At 47.0% G+C, this 21,395-nt stretch overlaps 1 protein-coding gene across 6 annotated transcripts in view; it reads right to left on the bottom strand.

Annotated features, from left to right (window-relative positions):
* LOC105467916 (sorting nexin 29) overlaps positions 1-21,395 on the bottom strand; it is a 590,024-nt gene that overhangs the window by 434,135 nt on the left and 134,494 nt on the right. For all 6 annotated transcript variants that reach the window (XR_011616096.1, XM_071083656.1, XM_071083659.1 and 3 more), the window contains 2 exons: positions 13,410-13,473; positions 9,617-9,745 (listed from right to left, as the gene is read on the bottom strand). Coding sequence is in view for 5 of the 6 variants with exons in the window: in XM_071083656.1 (XP_070939757.1) it covers positions 9,617-9,745; positions 13,410-13,473 (193 nt within the window). In the remaining variant the exon portion in view is untranslated. The remainder of the gene's footprint in view (positions 1-9,616; positions 9,746-13,409; positions 13,474-21,395) is intronic.

Genomic DNA, 21,395 nt, shown 5'->3' with positions numbered 1-21,395 from the left:
CAGGCTGGTCTCCTGGGCTCAAGCTATCTGCCCACCTTGGCCCCCGCAAAGGACTGGGATTACAGGCATGGGCCACTGCACCTGGCCTCTATGTGGTAAGATTTCAACAAACGGCTGAGAGGCTTCCAGAAAGCCCTAATTCCCAGAAAATGACTAAAATATACTGTCTTGGGGCAAACGACCATCCACAGGTCTAAAGCCGAGCCTAACTGGCTGCTTTGTGCCAAGAGAAGATGCCAACAGGAGGAGAACCATCAAGGTGCTGGAAGAACTGACATTTCTCAGTGACACTCATACCGAGTGACACAATCACTGGCCCCACGGTCCCTTCAGTCCCTCATTTAGCCAATATGACTGAGCAATGCCAGGCACTGTACTAGGTGCAAGGGCAGGTCACTGCGCTCATGGATCACACAGTCTAAAAGGGAAGACAGGCAGTGCATAGACGACAACCCGGACTGCAACTATCTATAAAAATGCTATTCAGGAATACTGGCTCCCATGAAGTGTATCTCAGAGGGACCTGACTGGACTCATGATCAGGCAGGAGATAGTGCACAAAGCCTTCCAGCTTTTTTTTTTTTTTAGAGTCTCGCTCCGTCGCCCACGCTGGAGTACAGTGGCCGATCTCAGCTTACTGCAGCTCCACCTCCTGGGCCCAAGTGATTCTCTATTCTCCTGCCTCAGCCTCTGGAGTAGCTAGGATTACAGGTACACACCACCACACCCAGCTAATTTTTGTATTTTTGGTAGAGACAAGTTTTCACCAGGTTGTCCAGGCTGGCCTCGAACTCCTAATCTCAGTGATCCGCCTACCTCAGCCTCCCAAAGTGTTGAGATTACGGGCATGAGCCACTGCGCCTGACCGACAAAGCCTTCTGTATTCATGTAGTCAGAAACAGAAAGCCCCACTCAAACTCTCTTGAACAGAAAAAGAGGTTTACTGACCTACATACCTAGAAAGTCAAGAGGCAGCTCTGGTGCCTCTTGCCAGCAGCCTAGTGATAACACTATGTTCACTACAGCAACTCTTCTTCTTATGAAAGAACCCCTCTCCTCCTCCCCTCCTCTCATCCATAAACATAGGCTTCCTAAATCACACAACAAAGCAACGGTTAATTTTTGAAAGACATGTAACAAAAACTGAGTCTTATTTCTTGTCTCTACTAAGCCTAAGAGCAAAGTTTCGTTTTATTTTACATCATGGATTTAAGATATTCCTTCAAAGCATGTTTCTTTTACCAAACAGAAAATAATAATGTGGGCTTCATAAAAGAGTGACAGGTTGGGCGTGGTGGCTCACGCCTGTAATCCCAGCACTTTAGAAGGCCAAGGCAGGCAGATTACTTGAGGTCAGGAGTTCCAGACCAGCCTGGACAACATGGTGAAACCCTATCTCTACTAAAAATACAAAAATGAGCTGGGCATGGTGGCACATGCCTGTAGGTTACTCAGGAGGCTGAGGCAGGAGAATTGCTTGAACCTGGGAAGCAGAGGTTGCAGTGACCCAAGATTGCACCACTGCACTCCAGCCTGGGAGACAGAGCGAGACTCCATCTCAAAAAAAAAAAAAAAGAGTGACAAATTCTTTTTTTTTTTTTTCAGTCTCATGTACAATGCTGCCATCTTGGCCTGGGGACCTTATCTCAAGCAGTTTCCAAGACACCAGAAGTGCTAGCATATGGATGGCAAATTCTCGCCAGACTTGCCACCACATCCCCTTCCCATGTGCATGGCAGACATTGCTAATCAATAACAACACTCTTTCCTGTTGAGTCCTGACAGGACTCCAGTCCTTCTCAGCCAGAATCCCAGGCAGTGACTACCAGAGTTGGCAGCAGGATGAAGCCTACTGGCTTTTCCCACTGGAGCAGGTGTTCTGAACTGGGGAGACAGCACTGAAAAGGCCCAGACCCTTGATTCCAAAGGCCATCCCTAGCCCAGGCTGGGCTCAAATTCAAGCCAGTATCCCCATAATTCAAGTCAGTATGCCTGACCTTCTCAACTCCCACCACTTGCCTCTTGTGATAAAAACATAATCAGTGCCTTTGGATGGACACTGGAGAAATATACTGTCCTTTTCCACAAAGGACATAATCTTCATATTTCTCCAATGATTTAAAGGCAAAGGACAGAGGAGGCTGAGCCTTAGGGTGGAGTGTGAGATTTAAAGCCTTCATAGAAAGCCAATAAAGGTCTCCTAGGGTGCGGGACAGCATGATCTGAACAGGGCTCCCAAGGCCATTCCAGGTTGTACAGTACAGTTCTCAATCTCACACGTACAACACTGTCACGGACGTTCTCACTGCTCAGCAGCCCAGCAGGGACAAATAAACAAAGGGACACACACTAGGCAGGCAGGGCTGGAAAAATACAGCAGGAGGAGCTGAAGGTCAAATGAAGACCAGGGGCCAAAGGCTCTAAGATACTCACTGCAGGGGAGGTTTGGACAAGGGAAGGGTCCAGGAGATTCTGCCCTCGCCTCGGCATCCCCAGCCACCTACGGCCAAGGCGCCAGCCAAGAAGAAGAAATTAGGTGACGTTCACTGAGCGCTTACTGAGGGCCTAGAGCTGCGCTGTGTGCTTAGCAGCCTCAGCTCCTGTAATCGTCCCGACAATCCTAGGAGAAAATGCAAGAGACATGCTCTTGCTGCCCGCTGCTTGCCTTGGGGACCTGGCAAGAGTGTCAATCATGGCCCTCCGCTCACTCTTCGCCGTAACATGCCCATTAAAAAATCTTTCCTAGGCCGGGCACAGTGGCTTACGCCTGTAATTCCAGCACTTTGGGAGGCTGAAGCAGGTGGATCATTTGAGGTCAGGAGTTCGAGACCAGCCTGGCCAACATGGTGAAACCCCTTCTCTACTAAAAATACAAAAATTAGCCAGGCATGGTGGTGGGCACCTGTATTCCCAGCTACTCAGGAGGCTGAGGCAGGAGAATTGCTTGAACCCTGGAGGTGGAGATCGCAGTGAGCTGAGATGGCACCACTGCACTACAGCCTGGGCGACAGAGCAAGACTCTGTCTCAAAACAACAACAACAACAACAACAAACTTTCCTAAAGTGTTATATACAGACATTAGAGTCTCTTCCCTTTGGATCCTGGGCGAGGCTTAGTGCTACCAGACGCCACCTTTGCTCTGTGCAGAGGGCCTACCTAAGCATGACACCAGTGCACAGAGGGCGGGACCAAGGAAAGAGAGAGGGAGAATGCATTGGTGCCACTGGGGGACCTGGGTCCCACAGTGCTTGAAGAAAGTAACCTGTCCTTGGATTTCCCAGCTACTGCAAGAAAAAAGCTAATTTGGTGTGGGTTTCTGCCATCAAAAGCATGTTAGTGTCGGTGGGGAAACTGACAACTGAGAAGTTACCAAGTGGCAGAGCCAGGACCAGAGTCACTGTGCTGTGCTGTTTCCCTAGGTAAGGGTCGGACATGGCCCTCCAAAGCCAGCAGTGACCATGACACATCAACAGGGTGCTTTACGCCACTGCACAGGAGAAAGGAGGGAGAGTGCTCCATGCCACCCCAGCCCCCTTTAAGTTTCTAAATAGGTAAAGAACCAGAGAGGCTCAGAAGCATGAAGAGAACGGCCCAGCCATACAACTTACAACATGTTCATGTGAGCGCAGCAGAACTGCACAGAAGGAGGGAAAAGTCACAACAGGCGAGTGACCACAAGGCTGGCCCCAGTAAGACACAAGAAGCGAAGTCTACAGCGGCGCTCTGAGTCACGGCAGGAGAGTAACCGCAAGGCCGGCCCCAGTGAGATACACGAAGGGAAGTCTGGAGCGGTGCTCTGAGCAGCAGTCCAAGGGGCTCCCCCCGAGGAATACTTTCTCCACCACCTTCGTGACTCTCAGTCAACGAGAAGCCCCTTCCCAGACCTGGCAGGTTGACTGTTGAGATGACATGTTTACTTAGGTGCAGAGAAAATACCCATGCTCCAATCTCTAATAACCAAACAAGAGGCCTCTTCAGTCAGGACTCTTATAACGGAGAAACACCACCACAAATGGCTCAAGGAATTAAAGCAATTTATTGGCTCATATACGTGAAGAGTTCAGAGGAAAGACAGCTTCAGGAAAGACTGGATCCAGGAGCTCAAATGAGACTATCAGGAACTGCTGATTTCTCCCTCCCTCCATTTCTCCACCACATGGTTCTCACGTGGGATTAGAATCTCCCCATAAAATAGCAAAGATAGCTGCCAATGACTCCTGGCTGGCACCATCCTCTCAAGGATGCTGTGACTGGCTCTTATCAGACCATCCTGGCCATATGCCCTCCTAAAAAGCCCTCATGGTGGCCAGTGCATGGAGCAACCTGACTGTCCGGGCCTGGGTGGGCTACCCTCCTCTGAAGCCCTGTGGGGGCAGGAGGCAGGGGTAGCCCCATTAAACCACACGGACAGAAAGGAAGGAACAAGGGTCCACCAAGGAAAATTGGGGGGTGTGATGGTTAATTTTGCATATCCATGTGTCTGGGTCACCGGATGCCCAGACAGCTAGATCAACACAGTTTCTCAGTGTGCCTGTGATGGTGTTTCTGGAAGAGATTAGCATGTGAGTTTGTGCACTGAGTGAAACAGATGGCCCTCACCACTGTGGGCAAGCACCCCCCATTCCATGGAGGGCCTGAGTAGAAGAAAAGGAAAGTGAGTTCTCTCCCTGCCTGACTGCTTGAGCTGGGACATGGCTCTTCCCCTGCCCTCGGCACTCCTGGCTCTCAGGCCTTCAGACTCAGACTGGAACCTACACCACAGGTTCTCTGGCTCTTGGGCCTTTGAACTACACCATGAGCTTTTCTAGGTCTCTAGCCTGCAGAGGGCAGCTTGTGGGACTTCTTGGCCCCCATAATTATATGAGCCAATGCCTTATAATAACCCCTTTCTAGAAACATATATGCATCCTATTGGTCTCTTTCTCTGGATGACCCTAATATTAATACAGGTAGTATCTGCCCCAGGAGTAAGCAGACGCCTGATGGGTGTGTAGCAGGCAGCCTTCAAGGTGGCCTCTAGTGACCCCTGCCTCTTGCTAGTCACACCACTGTGTGTTTCCCCCAACACTGAACCAAGGCTGACTGTGACTACAGAATAGAGCAGAAGCAATCCTGTGTCACCTCCAAGGCTTGGTTATTAAAAACACGGTGGCTTCCAGCTTGGGTGCGCCCTCTCCTGCTCCTGGGTTACTCGCCCTGGGAAGTCAGCTACTGTATTGGGAGCAGCCTCACGGAGAGTCCCACGTGGCAAGGAGTTGAAGCCTCCTGCCAACAGCCACAGGATGACGCTTGCAAGTGGATCCCCCCATCCCCAGTCAAGCCTTCAGATGACAGCAACTCTGGCCAACAGCTTGACTGCAACATCATGAGAGACCCTGATGCCCTGGCTAAGCCATTCCCAGAGTCCTAATTCACAGAAATTGTGGGGGATCATAAATATTTGTTGTTCTAAGCAACCAAGTTTGAGGATAATTTGTTACACAGCGAGAGCTAATACTGCTATAATACAATGACAAGAAACAGAAAATAAGCCCTCACAATAATTCAAGAACCCATTTACTTGCTTCCTTCAAAGCCACTTTTCCTCATATAAATGTGTGTCTTTTTTTAACATGTCTCATAGCTTGAGTTTTCTTAATTCAAAAGGAAACAAGGCAATCGATTATTTAGAGGAATGTGACTTACAGAGCCTTAATTGCAAATGATTATTATGCCTCTGCCTCAGGAACTTGCAGCTGCCCAGGGCCAAAAAGCACCAGGCTAGTTACATGACCTTGTTCTAGAAAATCCAGTAATTCCTAGCAAAAGGAATGTGTCATCAAATGCAGGATTTGCTTGGCGACATTCAGTTTTACAACCATGAACTCAGAGCCAGTGAAACACGCATATACACAAGCACATACTTAGCATTCGGATATTTCACTTTTCTGAGTAGGAGATAGACTAGCTCCTAATTCTTTCTGCACCATTGCTGTTAAAATAGACCTTTTGATGAGATAAGGAGACATAATTATTATAGTCAAGAAAAATGAAAATAATAGTTAACATTTACTAAGTATTTATCAAGCACATTGAGCAATACATGGTCTCTCGTTTTATTTATTCAACAAAACTCTATGAGGTAAAGAGTTTCCTTATTACCATTTTAAAACTAAGGAAACAGGCCAAGCGCAGTGGCTCATGCCTGTAATGACAGCACTTCGTGAGGCCGAGGCGGGTAGATCACTTGAGCCCAGGAGTTTAAAACCAGTCTGGACAACATGGTAAAACCCCGTCCGTACAAAAAGAGAGAAAAATTAGCTGGATATGGTGGTGCCTGCCCACAGTCCCAGCTACTTGGAGGCTAAAATGGGAGAACTGCTTGAGCCCAGGAGGTGGAGGCTGCAGTGAATTGAGATCGCATCACTGCAGTCCAGCCTGGGTGACAGAGTGAGACACTGTCTTTAAAAAAAAAAAAAAAAAAAAAAAACACTAAGGAAACAGAAACAGAGAAGTTAAGTAACTCACCCAAGGTCACACAACTAGTAAGCAGGAGAGCCGTGGTCTGACCCCGTCAGTACAAGGCAAGCACCTATACCATAAAGCCCTAGCTATACCCACCTGCACTGTGACCCCTGCACCTGAATACCCACGCACCTGAGGAAAGTGTAGTGCTGGTGACTGAGCCTCACCTTCCAGCCTGTGACACTCCACTGCCCCCTCCTGTGCCCCAGCAGCTACAGCCACCCACCCCCAGGTAACAACTGCCAACACTGACAGCTGCTTTTACTCTGGCCAGAAGCAAGAAGAAAGCTCTGACCATTGGCAGAGGTTAACTCTATCTGGAACATGTCAGCAACGGAATTTTTCAAAACTTACATATCCAGCTGATTGGTTTGCCTACTTCTAGTTTCTCCTTTTGAAATATTGGTCTGTTTTACAGATATTGGTTCCTTCTGCCTGCAGACTGCAAACTTTCAGACACCTTAAACTCTTAGCTACCCACTGCTTAAGTAGGGATTATAAAACTGCCCAGTTAGGAAATTGGTTTTATCTACCCCATTTATGGGATAAAATTTTCCCAACAATTGTCATGCACTAAAACACGCTTCCTGTGGAATACCCTTAGGATGCCTTGCTCGTGTCCACTGCCATATGCACTATGCACCCTCACTTCTTTTCCTCCTCATTCAGCCCCTTCAGCCGGATGAGATCATCCTCTCCATCCCAGAGATGAGGAAGCACACACGTGCAGAAGTTGAGCCATTCACCCAGAAACACACAATTTGCAAGTAATGATGCAAAGACTCAAGACTACGCTAACTGCTAATACAAGCCATTAAATGACACGGAGGCTGGGCATGGTGGCTCACGCCTGTAATCCGAGCACTTTGGGAGGCTGAGGCAGGCGGATCACCTGAGGTCAGGAGCTCAAGACCAGCCTGGCCAACATGGTAAAACCCCATCTCTACTAAAAATACAAAATGTTAGCTGGGCATGGTGGCACATGCCTGTAATCCCAGTTACTTGGGAGGCTGAGGCTGGAGAGTCACCTGAACCCAGGAGGCAGAGGTTGCAGTGAGCCGAGATCATGCCACTGCACTCTAGCCTGGGCACGACAGAGCAAGACTCCATCTCAAAAAAAAAAAAAAAAAAAAAGACAGGACATATAATTCTGTATCTCTTTGCTCACTAAGAACCAGTCTCTAAAGGCTTCAGACTTTATTGTGAACATTAAATGCAATTATGCTGCAGAACTCTAGCATGGCCAGGCAAAAGGGCGGTCCAGGTGAGAAAATGCCAAACTAGGCACATTTACACTATTTATAACAGTCATTTAACTGTCTTTGATGCTCTTGAGCTATCATTTTAAAATGTGACGAAAGGGGAAAAGCTCAAAGAATGGAAATTCAACATAGGATCATAGTGCCAACATTCAATAAGACATACAAAACAATTACATTAGAGCCATTCGCAGCATCTAACAGCACAGAGAGGTAAATGCTGCTGCCATAAATTGACTTAACTCTGGGCTCCCTTGCACATCCACAAGACGTGTTTATCTCGTGGTCTTATTTTAAAATAGATTTACAGAACAATCAATAAACTGCTTATCTTACCTAAACTGAGAACAAACTGAAAACAATCTGAATGTGAAACTGACCATATTAAATTCATCATTCCAATCCAGAATGGACAATTTAATATGGCGTGTTAACTCAATCAAATACCACATCCAGGTACACAAAGGTGGTTAACATGAGGCCTATATGGAAACAACAAAAGCTGCTTTTGCACTCCTAAGCAGTGCTAGAAGGCAGACTAAACAATGACAGGCATAGATTATATGTATAGTAAAAAAAAAAAAAAAAAAAAAAAAAAAAAAATGTTAGTATATGAACAAATTCAGTAAAGATGCATGTAAACTGGGATTTGGGGCAGTTTACTTTGCAGCTTTCTTTAATAGTACATAAACAAAGTGACGGAAAAGGAAATAAAATGGCTTTTAAATAAAAGGTGGCTCAACCATACTCTTAATTAGAGAAATGGGAAAGAAAAATGTTCTGCTAGCACCATTTCCAGCCCTGGCATTATCAGAGACCCAGCAGTCAGATACCGTGGCTGTGAGCACAGCTGCAGCGCAGCAAGCCCTCTCCCATGCTGCTGCAGAACATGCGGCTCACGCCCGTGCCAGGCGAGTTGATGGTCCCTGTCCAACTTACAAATGCACTGCACTTTGACCCAGCAATTCCACTTCCAGGAATATTTCCAAAATATATACTCATACGGGAAGAAAACAAACAACGCCAAGGTTGTTGACTGTGGCATTATTAGTGGTAGCAAAAGACTGGAAACCATCTCAACGCCTGGCTGTTGGCAGGCTGCTTAAATGAATTCTGATGCAATCAGATGAGGAAATGTCAGGAGCTCTTAACAAGCAGAGGGCAGCCCCACGCGGGCCAATGAGAGCAATCTCTGAGACGTCAAGTGAATGCTGCATAGGACAGGCTACCATTTCACATTAAGGAAGAAAGGAAGGAGGAGAAGAGAATGAAAAGGAAAAAAGTATATGCGCACGTATCTGCTTGTGTGCACAGGGAACATCTCTGGAATCAGTAACGACGACCCCCTCTAAGGAACAAACTGGGTGGCTGGGATAAGAGAAGGGCGACTTGCACAGGTTCACCTTTTGTATTTTGAACCACATGCATACATACTATTTACTCAATGAAATAAAGTAAAACACATTTTTTGCTTTAGTCACTATCTTTTTTTTTTTTCTTTTAGAGACGGAGTCTTGCTCTGTCACCCAGGCTGGAATGGAGTGCAGTGGCATGATTTCAGCTCACTGCAAGCTCTGCCTCCCGGGTTCACGCCATTCTCCTGCTTCAGCCTCCCAAGAAGCTGGGACTACGGGCACATGCCACCATGCCTGGCTAATTTTTGTATTTTTAGTAGAAACGGGGTTTCACCATGTTAGCCAGGATGGTCTTGATCTCCTGACCTCATGATCCACCCACCCTGGCCTCCCAAAGTGCTGGGATTACAGACGTCAGCCACCGCGCCCGGCCCAGTATGCTCAGGTTTTAATGAAGCCCCCACGTGCTTACCTCTCCATCCCTCACCCTCTCCTACCTGGCCAGCGCCTGGACCTTCATGCCCTGTCGCTCCTCCTGTTCAGCCACCTTCCTTTTCAAGGTGTCCACCTCTTGCCGGAGCGCGGCTGAGTGCTCCATCTCACCATCGAGCAGGTTCCGCAGCGATCTGGGAAGAGAAGGCCCCATCTGTTCAGAAGCTGTCAACCCAGACCCCACTGCACCCAGGACACAGTTCCTAACGTAAGTCAAGTCCTAAGCCATGCATTTTCCACAAGGCTCTGCATAAACCATAATTCAAGTCTATCTCATGTGAACTGGAGATAGCAAACTCTGACAGCCTTAGAGTAAGAATTAAGGGACAGTCGTCTGTGGCCTGGGCTCCATGTCCCTGATTGCCTGCGAGCAGGCCAGCCTTCTGACAGCCTAAATCAAGGGAAAACAATGAGGCGAGCAAATTCCAGCCAAGTCCCTTTACAAATACCCCACTCAAAGGTGTAGCATGTTCCAATGAGACCATTTTGTCACAGCTACACCAGGTAAGAGATTTAACCAAGGAAAGGATGCCAGGAGAGGCCAAAACAATAATCCGAGGCATAAAAATAGAATATACACTCAGAGTATCTGAGAAATGTCTAGTCTCATTTCCACCTGTGCCTACAAAACACATCGCGAACCTGTTTCATGGCCAACTGCAGGTGAAACAAGCACATATATGAAATGTCTTACATCACTAAAGCATCTGAGATAGCACAGATAGCATTTTACATTCCCAAGTTTGTTAACCCTCCAACAGGGGGCTTGCAGCCAGCACAGGATTCACTTGTGTATCTGACATCCCTGGTCTTAAATAAAGGAGAGCACAGCAGGTCTTCTAGAAACCATCACCAGTGACCGCCTCGGAGACAGCCAACCATGGTGCTGCTGACCATTTACTTCACTCTACCTGGCTGTTTCTGGAAAACAATTACCAACCATGGTACATCTACATACTAAATCCAGAGGACACCTGCCATGTGACATCAGGATATGAGCAAAAACATGGCCGGGCGGGGTGGCTCACGCCTGTAATCTAGCACTTAGGGAGGCCAAGGTGGGTGGATCACTTGAGGTCAGGAGTGTTTGAGACCAGCCTGGCCAAAATGAAACCCCATCTCTACTAAAAATACAAAACTTAGTCAGGCGTGGTGAGACACACCTATAATCCCAGCTACTCAGGAGGCTGAGGCAGGAGACTTGCTTGAACTCGGGAGGCAGAGGCTGCAGTGAGCCGAGATCACGCCACTGCACTCCAGCCTGGGCAACAGAACAAGACTCTGTCTCAAGGAAAAAAAAAAAAAAAGAATATAATCAAAAACAACTGACCCCCACCGCACTCTGTTCATTCACTGAAATCTCCAAGACTTGTGTTCCTTGAGAGCTTTGAGGAAATTACCCCCGTGGTGCCTGGGGGTCCCTGACAAAAACATGGTATAATTTTTCCTTTCTTTCTGGGAAGTACAAAAAAGTAACAGACAGCAGTTATTGTTCTTCACAAGGTAAGACAAAATCTATGGCTTCTTCCAGGATAATAGCCCCAGCTGGAGCAAGGAGAAAGAATCCCGCAATGGTGCGAGCCCTCTATTGAAAGTTTATTCTAGTTGGAAAACGGTGCGGTCTAAAGATTCCTTTTGAAGACATCCTCTTTTGTTTCAGAAATCATGCTTGTTTGCTTTTATATGTTTCCAGAAAGGACAAGAGAGAAGCTTGTCTAGCAGGACCAAAAATGAGGTTTAAAGGAGAATCATGACTGTGTGTAAAAGAGGGTGTGAGTGCCAGGCGCGGAGGCTCAAGCCTGTAATCCCAGCACGGTGGGAGGCTGAGACGGGCGGATCACGCGGTCAGGAGATCGAAACCATCCTGGTTAACCTGGTGAAACCCCGTCTCTACTAAAAAAAGATACAAAAAACTAGCCGTGCGACGTGGCAGGTGCCTGTAGTCCCAGCTACTCAGGAGGCTGAGGCAGGAGTATGGCGAAACCAAGGAGGCGGAGCTTGCAGTGAGCTGAGATTTGGCCACTGCACTCCAGCCTGGGCAGCAGAGCGAGACTCCATCTCAAAAAAAAAAAAAAAAAAAAAGAGGGTGTGAGTAAGAGAGGATGACGTGAACGCACACGCCCCCTCTCCCCACGTCCCAGGGAGGCAGTTGAATCATGCTTGCTGAAGTTCAGGAGGTAACTGCAGGTAAGCCTTCTATGACCACCCCACAGTCAAGATAAGTCAGATGGGAGTCGGCAGCCAATGTCAGGTGGTATCTAGCGTGGGTTTCAAAAGGGAAGAAAGATTAATGAAAAATTTCGCCCTCCCAAGAGTTTGCAACTGGGTTTTTGGCCAAGTCAAAAGACTCCGAATTTCATCTTGCCCTAAGTACCCCCGATTTGGGCAAACTTTAAGGTAAGTGTTCAGATGCCTGGAACATGGTAGGTAGACAGGTCTTTGATTAATGATGACTAAAGGCTGCCTAGAGGCCAGGCACAGCGACTCACTCCTATAATCTCAGGACTTTGGGAGGACAAGGTGGGCAGATTACTGAAGCTCAGAAGTTCAAGACCAGCCTATGCAACATGTCAAAACTAAAATACCAAAATTAGCCAGGTGTGGTGGCATGCTCCCATAGTCTCAGCTATTCAGAAGGGTGACATTGGAGAATCACTTGAGCCCGGGAGGTGGAGGTTGCAGTGAGCAGAGATCACGCCACTGCATTCCAGCCTGGGTGACAGAGCCAGAACTGTCAAAAGGGAAAAAAAGACTGCCAAGGCTAAAAAGGTAATAACTAAAGGGTATAGGGCTTCTTTCAGGGGTGATGAAACGTTCTAAAATTGACTGTGTTGATGTTAACTCCTATCTGTGAATATAGTAAAAACTATTGAATTATATACTTTATTTCTTTTTTTTTTTTTTTTTTTTTTTTTTTTTTTTTTTTTTTTTTTTTTGAGACGGAGTCTCGCTCTGTCACCCAGGCTGGAGTGCAGTGGCCGGATCGCAGCTCACTGCAAGCTCCGCCTCGCAGGTTCACGCCATTCTCCTGCCTCAGCCTCCCGAGTAGCTGGGACTACAGGCGCCCGCCACCTCGCCCGGCTAGTTTTTTGTATTTTTTAGTAGAGACGGGGTTTCACCGTGTTAACCAGGATGGTCTCGATCTCCCGACCTCGTGATCCGCCCGTCTCGGCCTCCCAAAGTGCTGGGATTACAGGCTTGAGCCACCGCGCCTGGCCTATACTTTATTTCTTTATTTATTTTTTTGAGACGGAGTCTCGCTCTGTCACTCAGGTTGGAGTGCAATGGCACAATCTCGGCTCACTGCAACCTTCGCCTCCCAGGTTCAAGCAATTCTCCTGCCTCAGCCTTCTGAGTAGCTGGGATTACAGGTACGGGCCACCACACCCCGCTAATTTTTGTATTTTCAGTAGAGATGAGATTTCACCATGTTGATCAGGCTGGTCTTGAACTCCTGACCTTGTGATCCGCCTGCCTCAGCCATACACTTTAGATGAGTTAATTATAGTGCATGTGAATTAAATATCAATAAAGGCTGTTTTTTAAAAAAGAATTAATGACTGTTCTACCAAATTCTTAGCTTGTTCTATGAAGGTGCTGTTATCATAAGGTTCTCACTCCTTTCTAACACACCAGGCACAAGAGAGCTACCACAGTGGCACATCCCCGATGATAAGAAATTGCCAGTCACGATTTTTGCCAAGAAAGCAAAATGTCCCTCATCTGTTATATTCTGTCTGCCCCAGAGGCATAACGTCAAAGAAAGAGGCTATTCCTCAAGCCTGAAAATCACGGTACCTGTTCTCCTCCTCCAGCTCATCCTTCCTGTTCATCATGGCCACAATAGCCTGGCGCAGCTCACCTAAGAGAGAAAACAAAGTCAAGATTAATTGGCAGGTCTCGCCTATTACAGCATGCCCTCACCTCTCTGGATTATATGCTATTAAGGATGACTTGTCTAGATAAGTTCCCTTTTCCCTTTCAAAAATAACTCCTATAACAGTCTAAGAGACTCAGCTGATCAGGGTCCTGGATTTCAGAGCACAGTCTCTGGAGTCAGGTCCCAGGTTCAAATCCTGCCTCTACAGTGGATTAACCTTGGGCAAGTTAGTGATCCCCTCTGAGCACCAACTCCCTTATCTATAAAATGAGATCTTAACAGTTACTATCTCCTAGAAGTGTTGTAAGAATTCAGTAAGACAGTATATAAGTGAGATGCTTAGGAATGGTGCCCAGCACAGGATAGCATTTAGCAAGTATTACTGATCAGTATCATTACAGTCTTTGCAGAAATGCAACAGCGGAAGACAGGAAAATGGAGATCAGGTAGCCGTATGGCTCACAAGCACAAGTGGGTTAAACATTTTCAAGAGTTAGGGGATTTATTGAGCTCCTGTCTGCCTCATCTTGGGAAATAAAGGATTTTTTAAATGGTTTATGCCCTAGAGCAGCAGACTAGATAGTAGAATTTTCTGAAGTGTGAAACAAGATCACCACGGGCAATGTGGGAAATCAACCCCAGACAGCAATGTGGCATTTGGAAGAGCAAGTATCTGGGTTCTGGGCCTTGCAGGCACGGGATAACGGGGTCCCCAATGCTGCTACTCAGACTTTGTAGCTGAAAATGTTATATTCCAGGCGGAAATTCTAGGAGGAAAAAACTGTTTCCCAGGAGGTTTCAGAGACAGCAATGCTTGCCTGGCAAGTACAGCCTCAAGTAGCCTTAAGAGATATAGGCCGGGCACGGGGGCTCATGCTCGTAGTCCCAACACTTTGGGAAGCCAAGGTAGGAGGATCATTTGAGCCCAGGAGTTCAGGACCAGCCTGGTCAACAGAGTGAGACCCCATCTCAAAAAAACAAAAACAAAAACAAAAAGAGAGATCTCAGCCACAAGCCCCCCTTGCAGGAGCCCAAATCACTGCCCAAAAGCCACCTGTGAGAAACAGAGGATGATGGATGCTGACCCAATCCACTCTTCCACCCTGGCCTCACCCTTCCCTGCCCTCCCCTGTCCTATACATGGTGCATCTCCAGCCTCTTGGATGAGACACCTGTGTTTTTATCAGCATCAAAATGACTGATATCACAAGCGCAGCCAAACCGTACTCTGGTAGTGGGAATCTTTTTAAAACGCCATCACAGAAAGACAAGCTGTGAGACTCTTCCGCCTTCCTCACGCGGCTATGACATAATGTTCAGGTTAACGGTGAAGAAGGAAAGGGACCGAGAGCTGGCATACCCCCCAAAATGTTCTTTCAACGGGCTTGAACCTGAACGCACATTCACTTTTGCTGCCACTTCGGCTGTTCTGTGACTCTTTGGGGGCAGTAAAGCTGGTAGGTAACGTTGGGGTGATTTCCATAGATTGGGTAAATATTATACTTCGCCAAGCACGAGTGACACACACGAGCAGAGGAGCTCCCGAACATGTAATTTTCTCTCCTCTCCCCCGCGCCATGCAGCCCATGATTTGTTTAGTCTCTATCACTGTGATTTCCTTCCTCTTTGTGACCTGCCACAGCTCACATTTCGAGAGAAAACAGAGTAGCGCTTCTGCACTGTGGCCTCTGCAGAGCCTGGCCACGCTGGGGGGTCCCCTCTCCTATGGCTGAAAGACAAATGACCATCCATCTCAACATTGGTTCCTTGCTCGGCTTCAGAAGACAGAACCACAAAACCAGGCAAGAGCACAGGGGAATGTTAATTCAAACCATCAGAAACTGATCGGAGATAAAAAGCAGCGTTGAAAATGCTGTGGACAGGATGGATTCATCCACAAATGCAGCTGGGCAAGGAACCATTGGAAAAGCAAGACACCAGACTTCAATAAATCTCAGTTCCTGCAATGTTCTGAAATTAATTTCTGGTACAATAATGTTTAAATATGTGAAATGAAGCAATAAAAACTACATGAGTATCTGAACAAACATGTATGCCATCTCTCTTAACCTGAAACCGAAGACCAACTCCGTTAAGGAAATAATAATTTTGCTATAGTATCTGCACATCAAGGGCACATCTAACACACATGGAAAATTGGTCCATTGTTTGTAGAACTTTAAGCTCCTCAGGGCAGTAAATTGGCAGTGTAGAAAGAAAATCAGTTTTCTTTTTTTTCTTTTTTGAGACAGAGTCCTGCTCTGTCGCCAGGCTGGAGTGCAGTGGCGTAATCTCAGCTCACTGCAACCTCTGCCTCCAGGGTTCAAGTGATTTTTCTGCCTCAGTCTCCCAAGTAGCTGGGATTACAGGCGTCCACCACCACGCCTGGGTAATTTTTCTATTTTTAGTAGAGATAGTGTTTCACCATGTTGCCCAGGTTGGTCTCGAACTCCTGACCTCATGATTCACCTGCCTAGGCCTCCCAAAGTGCTGGGATTACAGGGGTGAGCCACCGTGCCCTGCCTTGAACACCAGTTTTCTAATTAGATCTACCTTTGAATCCCATGTCCCTCACACTTCAGTTCCAGGTCCCAGCAAATGGTATCATCCTTGCTTCTCAGCTCCTTCAGCTGGAAAATGTTGCTGGTATCACCAGCCTCATAGGATAGAGTAGGGGCCAGTAAAGCTTTCCCCAAACCACACCTGCCCATTTCGGGATTGTGTAAGTCTGCTTTGATGAGTTGTTTCGACAGAGACCGTGGGGCCCACACGGCCTGAAATATCCACTGTCCAGCCCTTTCCAGAAAACATTTGCCAGCCCATCTTAAGAGAACATCACAAGTTCTTCCCTCCATGCCCCACTCTCAGCCTTCTTCATTCAGGCTTGAAGGCAGCTCTGCAGCAGCTGTGACTGTGCCAATCAGGTGGGGCCACTGGCTGTACCCACACAGGACACTGCAGACGGAGAGAAACAGAACAGCAGGAGAGCCACTGCTGCTTCGGACTCCTTTTTTTATGGCTGTATATTCCACTGCATAGATATATGTATATGTATATGTATATGTATATGTATATGTATAGGTATAGGTATATGCATATGTATATGTAGTGTATGTATATGATGTATATGTATGTGTATGATGTATATGTTGTATATGTATATTATATACATGTGTATGTGTATGATGTATATGTATATGATGTATATGTGTATGTATATGATGTATGCGTATATGATGTATGTGTATGTATATGCGTATGTATATGTATATGCATATGTATATGATGTATATGTATATGATGTATGTGTATGTATGATGTATATGTTGTATATGTATATGATATACATGTGTATGTGTATGATGTATATGTATATGATGTATATGTGTATGTATATGATGTATATGTATATGATGTATGTGTATGTATATGTGTATGTATATGATGTATATGTATATGATGTATATGTATATGATGTATGTGTATGATGTATATGTATATATGTATATGATATACATGTGTATGTGTATGATGTATATGTATATATGTGTATGTATATGATGTATATGTATATGATGTATATGTGTATGTATATGATGTGTATGTATATGATGTATATGGGTATGTATATGATGTATATGTGTATTTATATGATGTGAACATATATGAAGTATATGTGTATATATAGGGGTATGGGAGAGATGGGTGATGTTGACCAAAGGCTACATCTTATAATTTTCTGTTAGAAGGTGAGTAAGTTCAGCGGATCTGATGACAGCATGGGGACTCTGGCTAACAATACTATGGTACTGTTTACTTGAAATCTGAAGAGAGAGCCGACTTTAAGTGTCTTCATCACACATATTAACACAAAAAAAACATGTTCATTCGGGAGGTGGTGTATATGTTCATCTGATTGTGGTAGTCATTATGCAATGCAGAGATACATCAAATCATCATGTTGTATGCCCTGAACACGTACAATTTTTGTCATATAGTTAAAATTTAAAAAAAAATATAGGCTGGGCATGGTGACTCACGCCTGTAATCCTTTGGGGACCGAGGCAGGCGGATCACTTGAGGTCAGAAGTTCGAGACCAGCCTGGCCAACATGGTGAAACCTTACCTCTACTAAAAATACAAAAATTAGCCGGGTGTGGTGGGACACACCTGTAATCCCAGCTACTCTGGAGGCTGAGGCAGGAGAATCACTTGAACCTGGGAGACAGAGATTGCAGTGAGCCAAGATTATGCCACTGCACTCCAGCCTGGGTGACAGAGTGAGACTCCGCCTAAAAAAAAAAAATTTTTTTTTTAATTTTAATGACAGAGATGATAGGCAATGAAAAAGTTACAGCCGGGTCTCAGTCGTGTTGTGTGGATATAAGGCTGTATCTATGCCAAGAGCTCAATCATTGCGTCCACCATGCACACACCCACATCTCTACTCAGGCCCTCTCCTGAGCTCCAGACCAGGCCCTCTTCTGAGCTCCAGACCAGTGTTCTCTCTGCCACTCCAGCCTCTGCCCATATCCTTGGTTAGACTCCAACCATACTGAACACTCTCTCCTTCTCTCGTGCCTCTGTGTCTTGGCATAGGCTGTTTCCCAGGGTCCGGAAGGCCTGGCCCCCTCCCTGACTCCAGGCTGTCCTTCAAGCTTCCGCTTGGGGCGTGCCTTTTCTGAGCAGCCGGGGCTCTCTGGCTGTAGCAGTCGCGGGAGTCCACAGGCCTGCCCTGTCATACTCTTGCCCCTGCTCAGAGACTCAGCTCCCACAGGCCTCCCATCCCACCCACTCCACTTGCAATCAGTGAGACCAAGGGTGGCTACTGACTCAAACCGAGCCCATCATAGAGAGTCTTCCAGAAGTTCAGATGTGCCACAGCCTGACAAGAGACGCAAAAGAAGGTGGCAACACACACCTGTGGCCCAAGAGCAAACAGTTGCAAGTCACTCCACAATGGTGAGTGTGGAGACACACTGAAATAGTGATTTGCTGAAAGCCAAGTGCTCAAAAGACCAGTTTAATAAACCCACCCTGGCCGGGCACAGTGGCTCACACTTGTGATCCCAGCACTTTGGGAGGCTGAGGTGGGCGGATCACTTCAGGTCAGGAGATGGAGGCCATCCCAGCCAACATGGTGAAACTCCGTCTCTACTACAAACACAAAAATGAGTCAGGTGTGGTGGTGTGTGCCTGTAGTCCCAGCTACTCAGGAGGCTGAGGCAGGAGAATCACTTGAACCCAGGAGGTGGAGGTTGCAGGGAGGCAGAGGTTGCAGGGAGCCAAGATCGCGCCACTGCATTCCAGCCTGGCAACAGAGCGAGACTCCATCTCAAAAAATAAAAAATAAATAAATAAATAAACCCATCCTTAAATGAAATCCTAAACTGGGCCCAGGACCGTTGGTTGGAGGCTCCTCTATTGCCATGTACAGAGGTCTGGACAGAGACAAATGCAGATGCAGCAGCCACAGGCAGAGGGCCACCAAACGGGGGAGCCAGCAAATCCCCTCAAGGTAAGCCCACTCAGCCACAGAGAAAGTGCTGAGTCTGGCATGCTACTACGGAGCCCTGCAGCCTGGGGTGACTCAGTGAACTCCTCATTCCTGGCTTAGCCTCCTGCTGCACCACCATAGCCAAGGCGGCTATCCAAGGGCCGGCGGGAGAAGTGAGAGGCGACCTGCAGTGACCATGTGGCCACAGGGAATAAAGGAGTCATACACGAATGGCCACCTTGGCTTCTGCGCGACTCTCAGCTCCCAGGCCCTGGGGAACCCCTATGGGTTTCTGTGCCCTTGTGTTCGAAATCGGCGTGGGTTCTGTGTCCTCACAGCCAAACAATCCAAGTAGAGTTCAGTGATTCCCACTGCACTTCATATGCACCTCCACGAAAGCACACTGTCTACTGGGCTAGAGGCACCCATCTGCATCTCTGCCCACCAAAGCCCCACCCCCGAGCCTGTGGGTCCCTTGAGTACTGGGGCTCTAGTGCCCAGCACAGGACACACGTGAGACCTGGTGAATGATCAAAGGTAAGATGCGTAAGTGAATTAATAAACAAATGAATGACTGACAGTTGCCCACTGCTGAAATGACACCCTCAGCTCCAAGAACTCAGCATGGGATTAGCTGGGCAGAAATGTCAACCGCGTTAATCATAAGTTCGAGGCCTCGGCAGAGAACACTAACCACCAGGTTCACAGCTGTAATTTCCTGCCCCACTGACAGAGATTCAGGCTCCAGTTGAGCTTTTTCCATTACGCATCTCGCGAATGCAACAGGCATGGGGAGGAGGGGACACGGTCCCATATATCATTACCATGACCTCAAACAGGACGAGCCTACAAAACCATTCTCCTCCTTTCTCAGCAGTGACCACATGAATGCTCAATTTCAAAAAGAACAGTGGAGCAGGGACCAGCCCCCAGTCCCCAGGGACCCAAACATAAACACAGACACACAGCCAGATGACGCACAGGCCCATTCACACAAATGATTACGGGCCTCGGAGGCTGCTATATAAAGCACTGAAACAGTGACGCCAAGGGAGGGGTGAAAGGCGTCTCTTCTTCAGCCACTAAAGGCCCCCCGGGGGAAATTATCCTGGGACTAATTGATCTTCAACTGCCTTTTCAAAATTAAAAAGGGAAGAGACTGCTGACTGCGATGACTAGACAGGGTGACGTGTGGACGCATGTGTGCGCACACACACTTTCTCACATATATACATAGATCTGTGCAATAATTCCCTGGCTTTATATAGCATCTTTATCCAAAGACCTCAAAGAGCCTTTACAAACACTCCCCTGGGGCCCGTACTCAGCTATATTTAAACAGAGAGCTCATGAGGGCACATGTACAAATAAAGAATGTTCCTCTACGGGGATGGACTTAACCTACATCATCGTTTTTCAAACTTAACATCCTGCTTTTTATATCTTTGTCTGCCTACCCACTCCCTTTCCTTTTATCTCCAAAAGAAAGGATAAACTATATCGAGTTCCAAAACATAACTTTTAAAGTACTCAGGCCCGTTCTAACTTTTCGTTCTGTTTCTCTCTCCTGCCTCCCTCTACCCCTAGCCCACCCAGAGTTTCTATTATTTTCAATTTGTTAAGATGAAAGAGGAAGAAATGTCCCAAGATCCCTTCCCAGGACTCAGATGGCCAGTGGTTACCATGCACCGCCTGTTTCGTGCACACCCAGCAATATGAGAGGCACCTGAAATACACAATCTCATGTAATTCTCACAAGGTTTCTGAGAAGCAAGCATGATTACACCTGCTGTCTGAATGAGGCAACAGAGGCCAGAAGAAGGGAAGTGACTTGCCTCAGGCCACACAGCCAGGAAGTGGCCAGGCAAGTACCCACACCTGGTCCAGCTCGCTTGAAAGCCTGTTCCCCAAGCGGGCCGTGCCAGCCCCAGCCCGGCTCCTGGGAGGCAGCGCACAGCCTCAGGACTCACGACAGTCAGTTCCCAGGGTGTGGCCTCTGGCACTTCTCCCGGTCTTTCTCTGTCCTCTTTTGGAAAATCAAAAGTGTGATTAAATTCTGGCCCTGCCCAGTTTTAGAACTATGGTTTCTACAGAATTACAATCTCAAAACAGAAAACACAAATGTGAGGCACTCATGGGAACGGGATGGAAAATGGAAGAAAGTCACAAGGCACAGAAGAACACCACCTTGGAAAATCTTGATAAGGTTCTAGATCTTTATTAACTTTTCCAGATTTGTAATTTTTTGGTTTTCTCTCTCTTGTTCATGTGCGCACTCTCAAACACAAACACACACACGGTGAGTGTTTGTAAAGATTTCTACTACGAATCCTTAAGGCAGGCATCCCAAAAGCAGATACAGACAAGGCCTCCAAGGAGCGAAGTCCTCACAAGGCACACTGGGACA

This window comes from Macaca nemestrina, chromosome 18 (assembly GCF_043159975.1).
Source record: "Macaca nemestrina isolate mMacNem1 chromosome 18, mMacNem.hap1, whole genome shotgun sequence".
Classification (NCBI taxonomy): Eukaryota; Metazoa; Chordata; class Mammalia; order Primates; family Cercopithecidae; genus Macaca; species Macaca nemestrina.
This window is presented reverse-complemented; position numbering and strand designations above follow the sequence as displayed.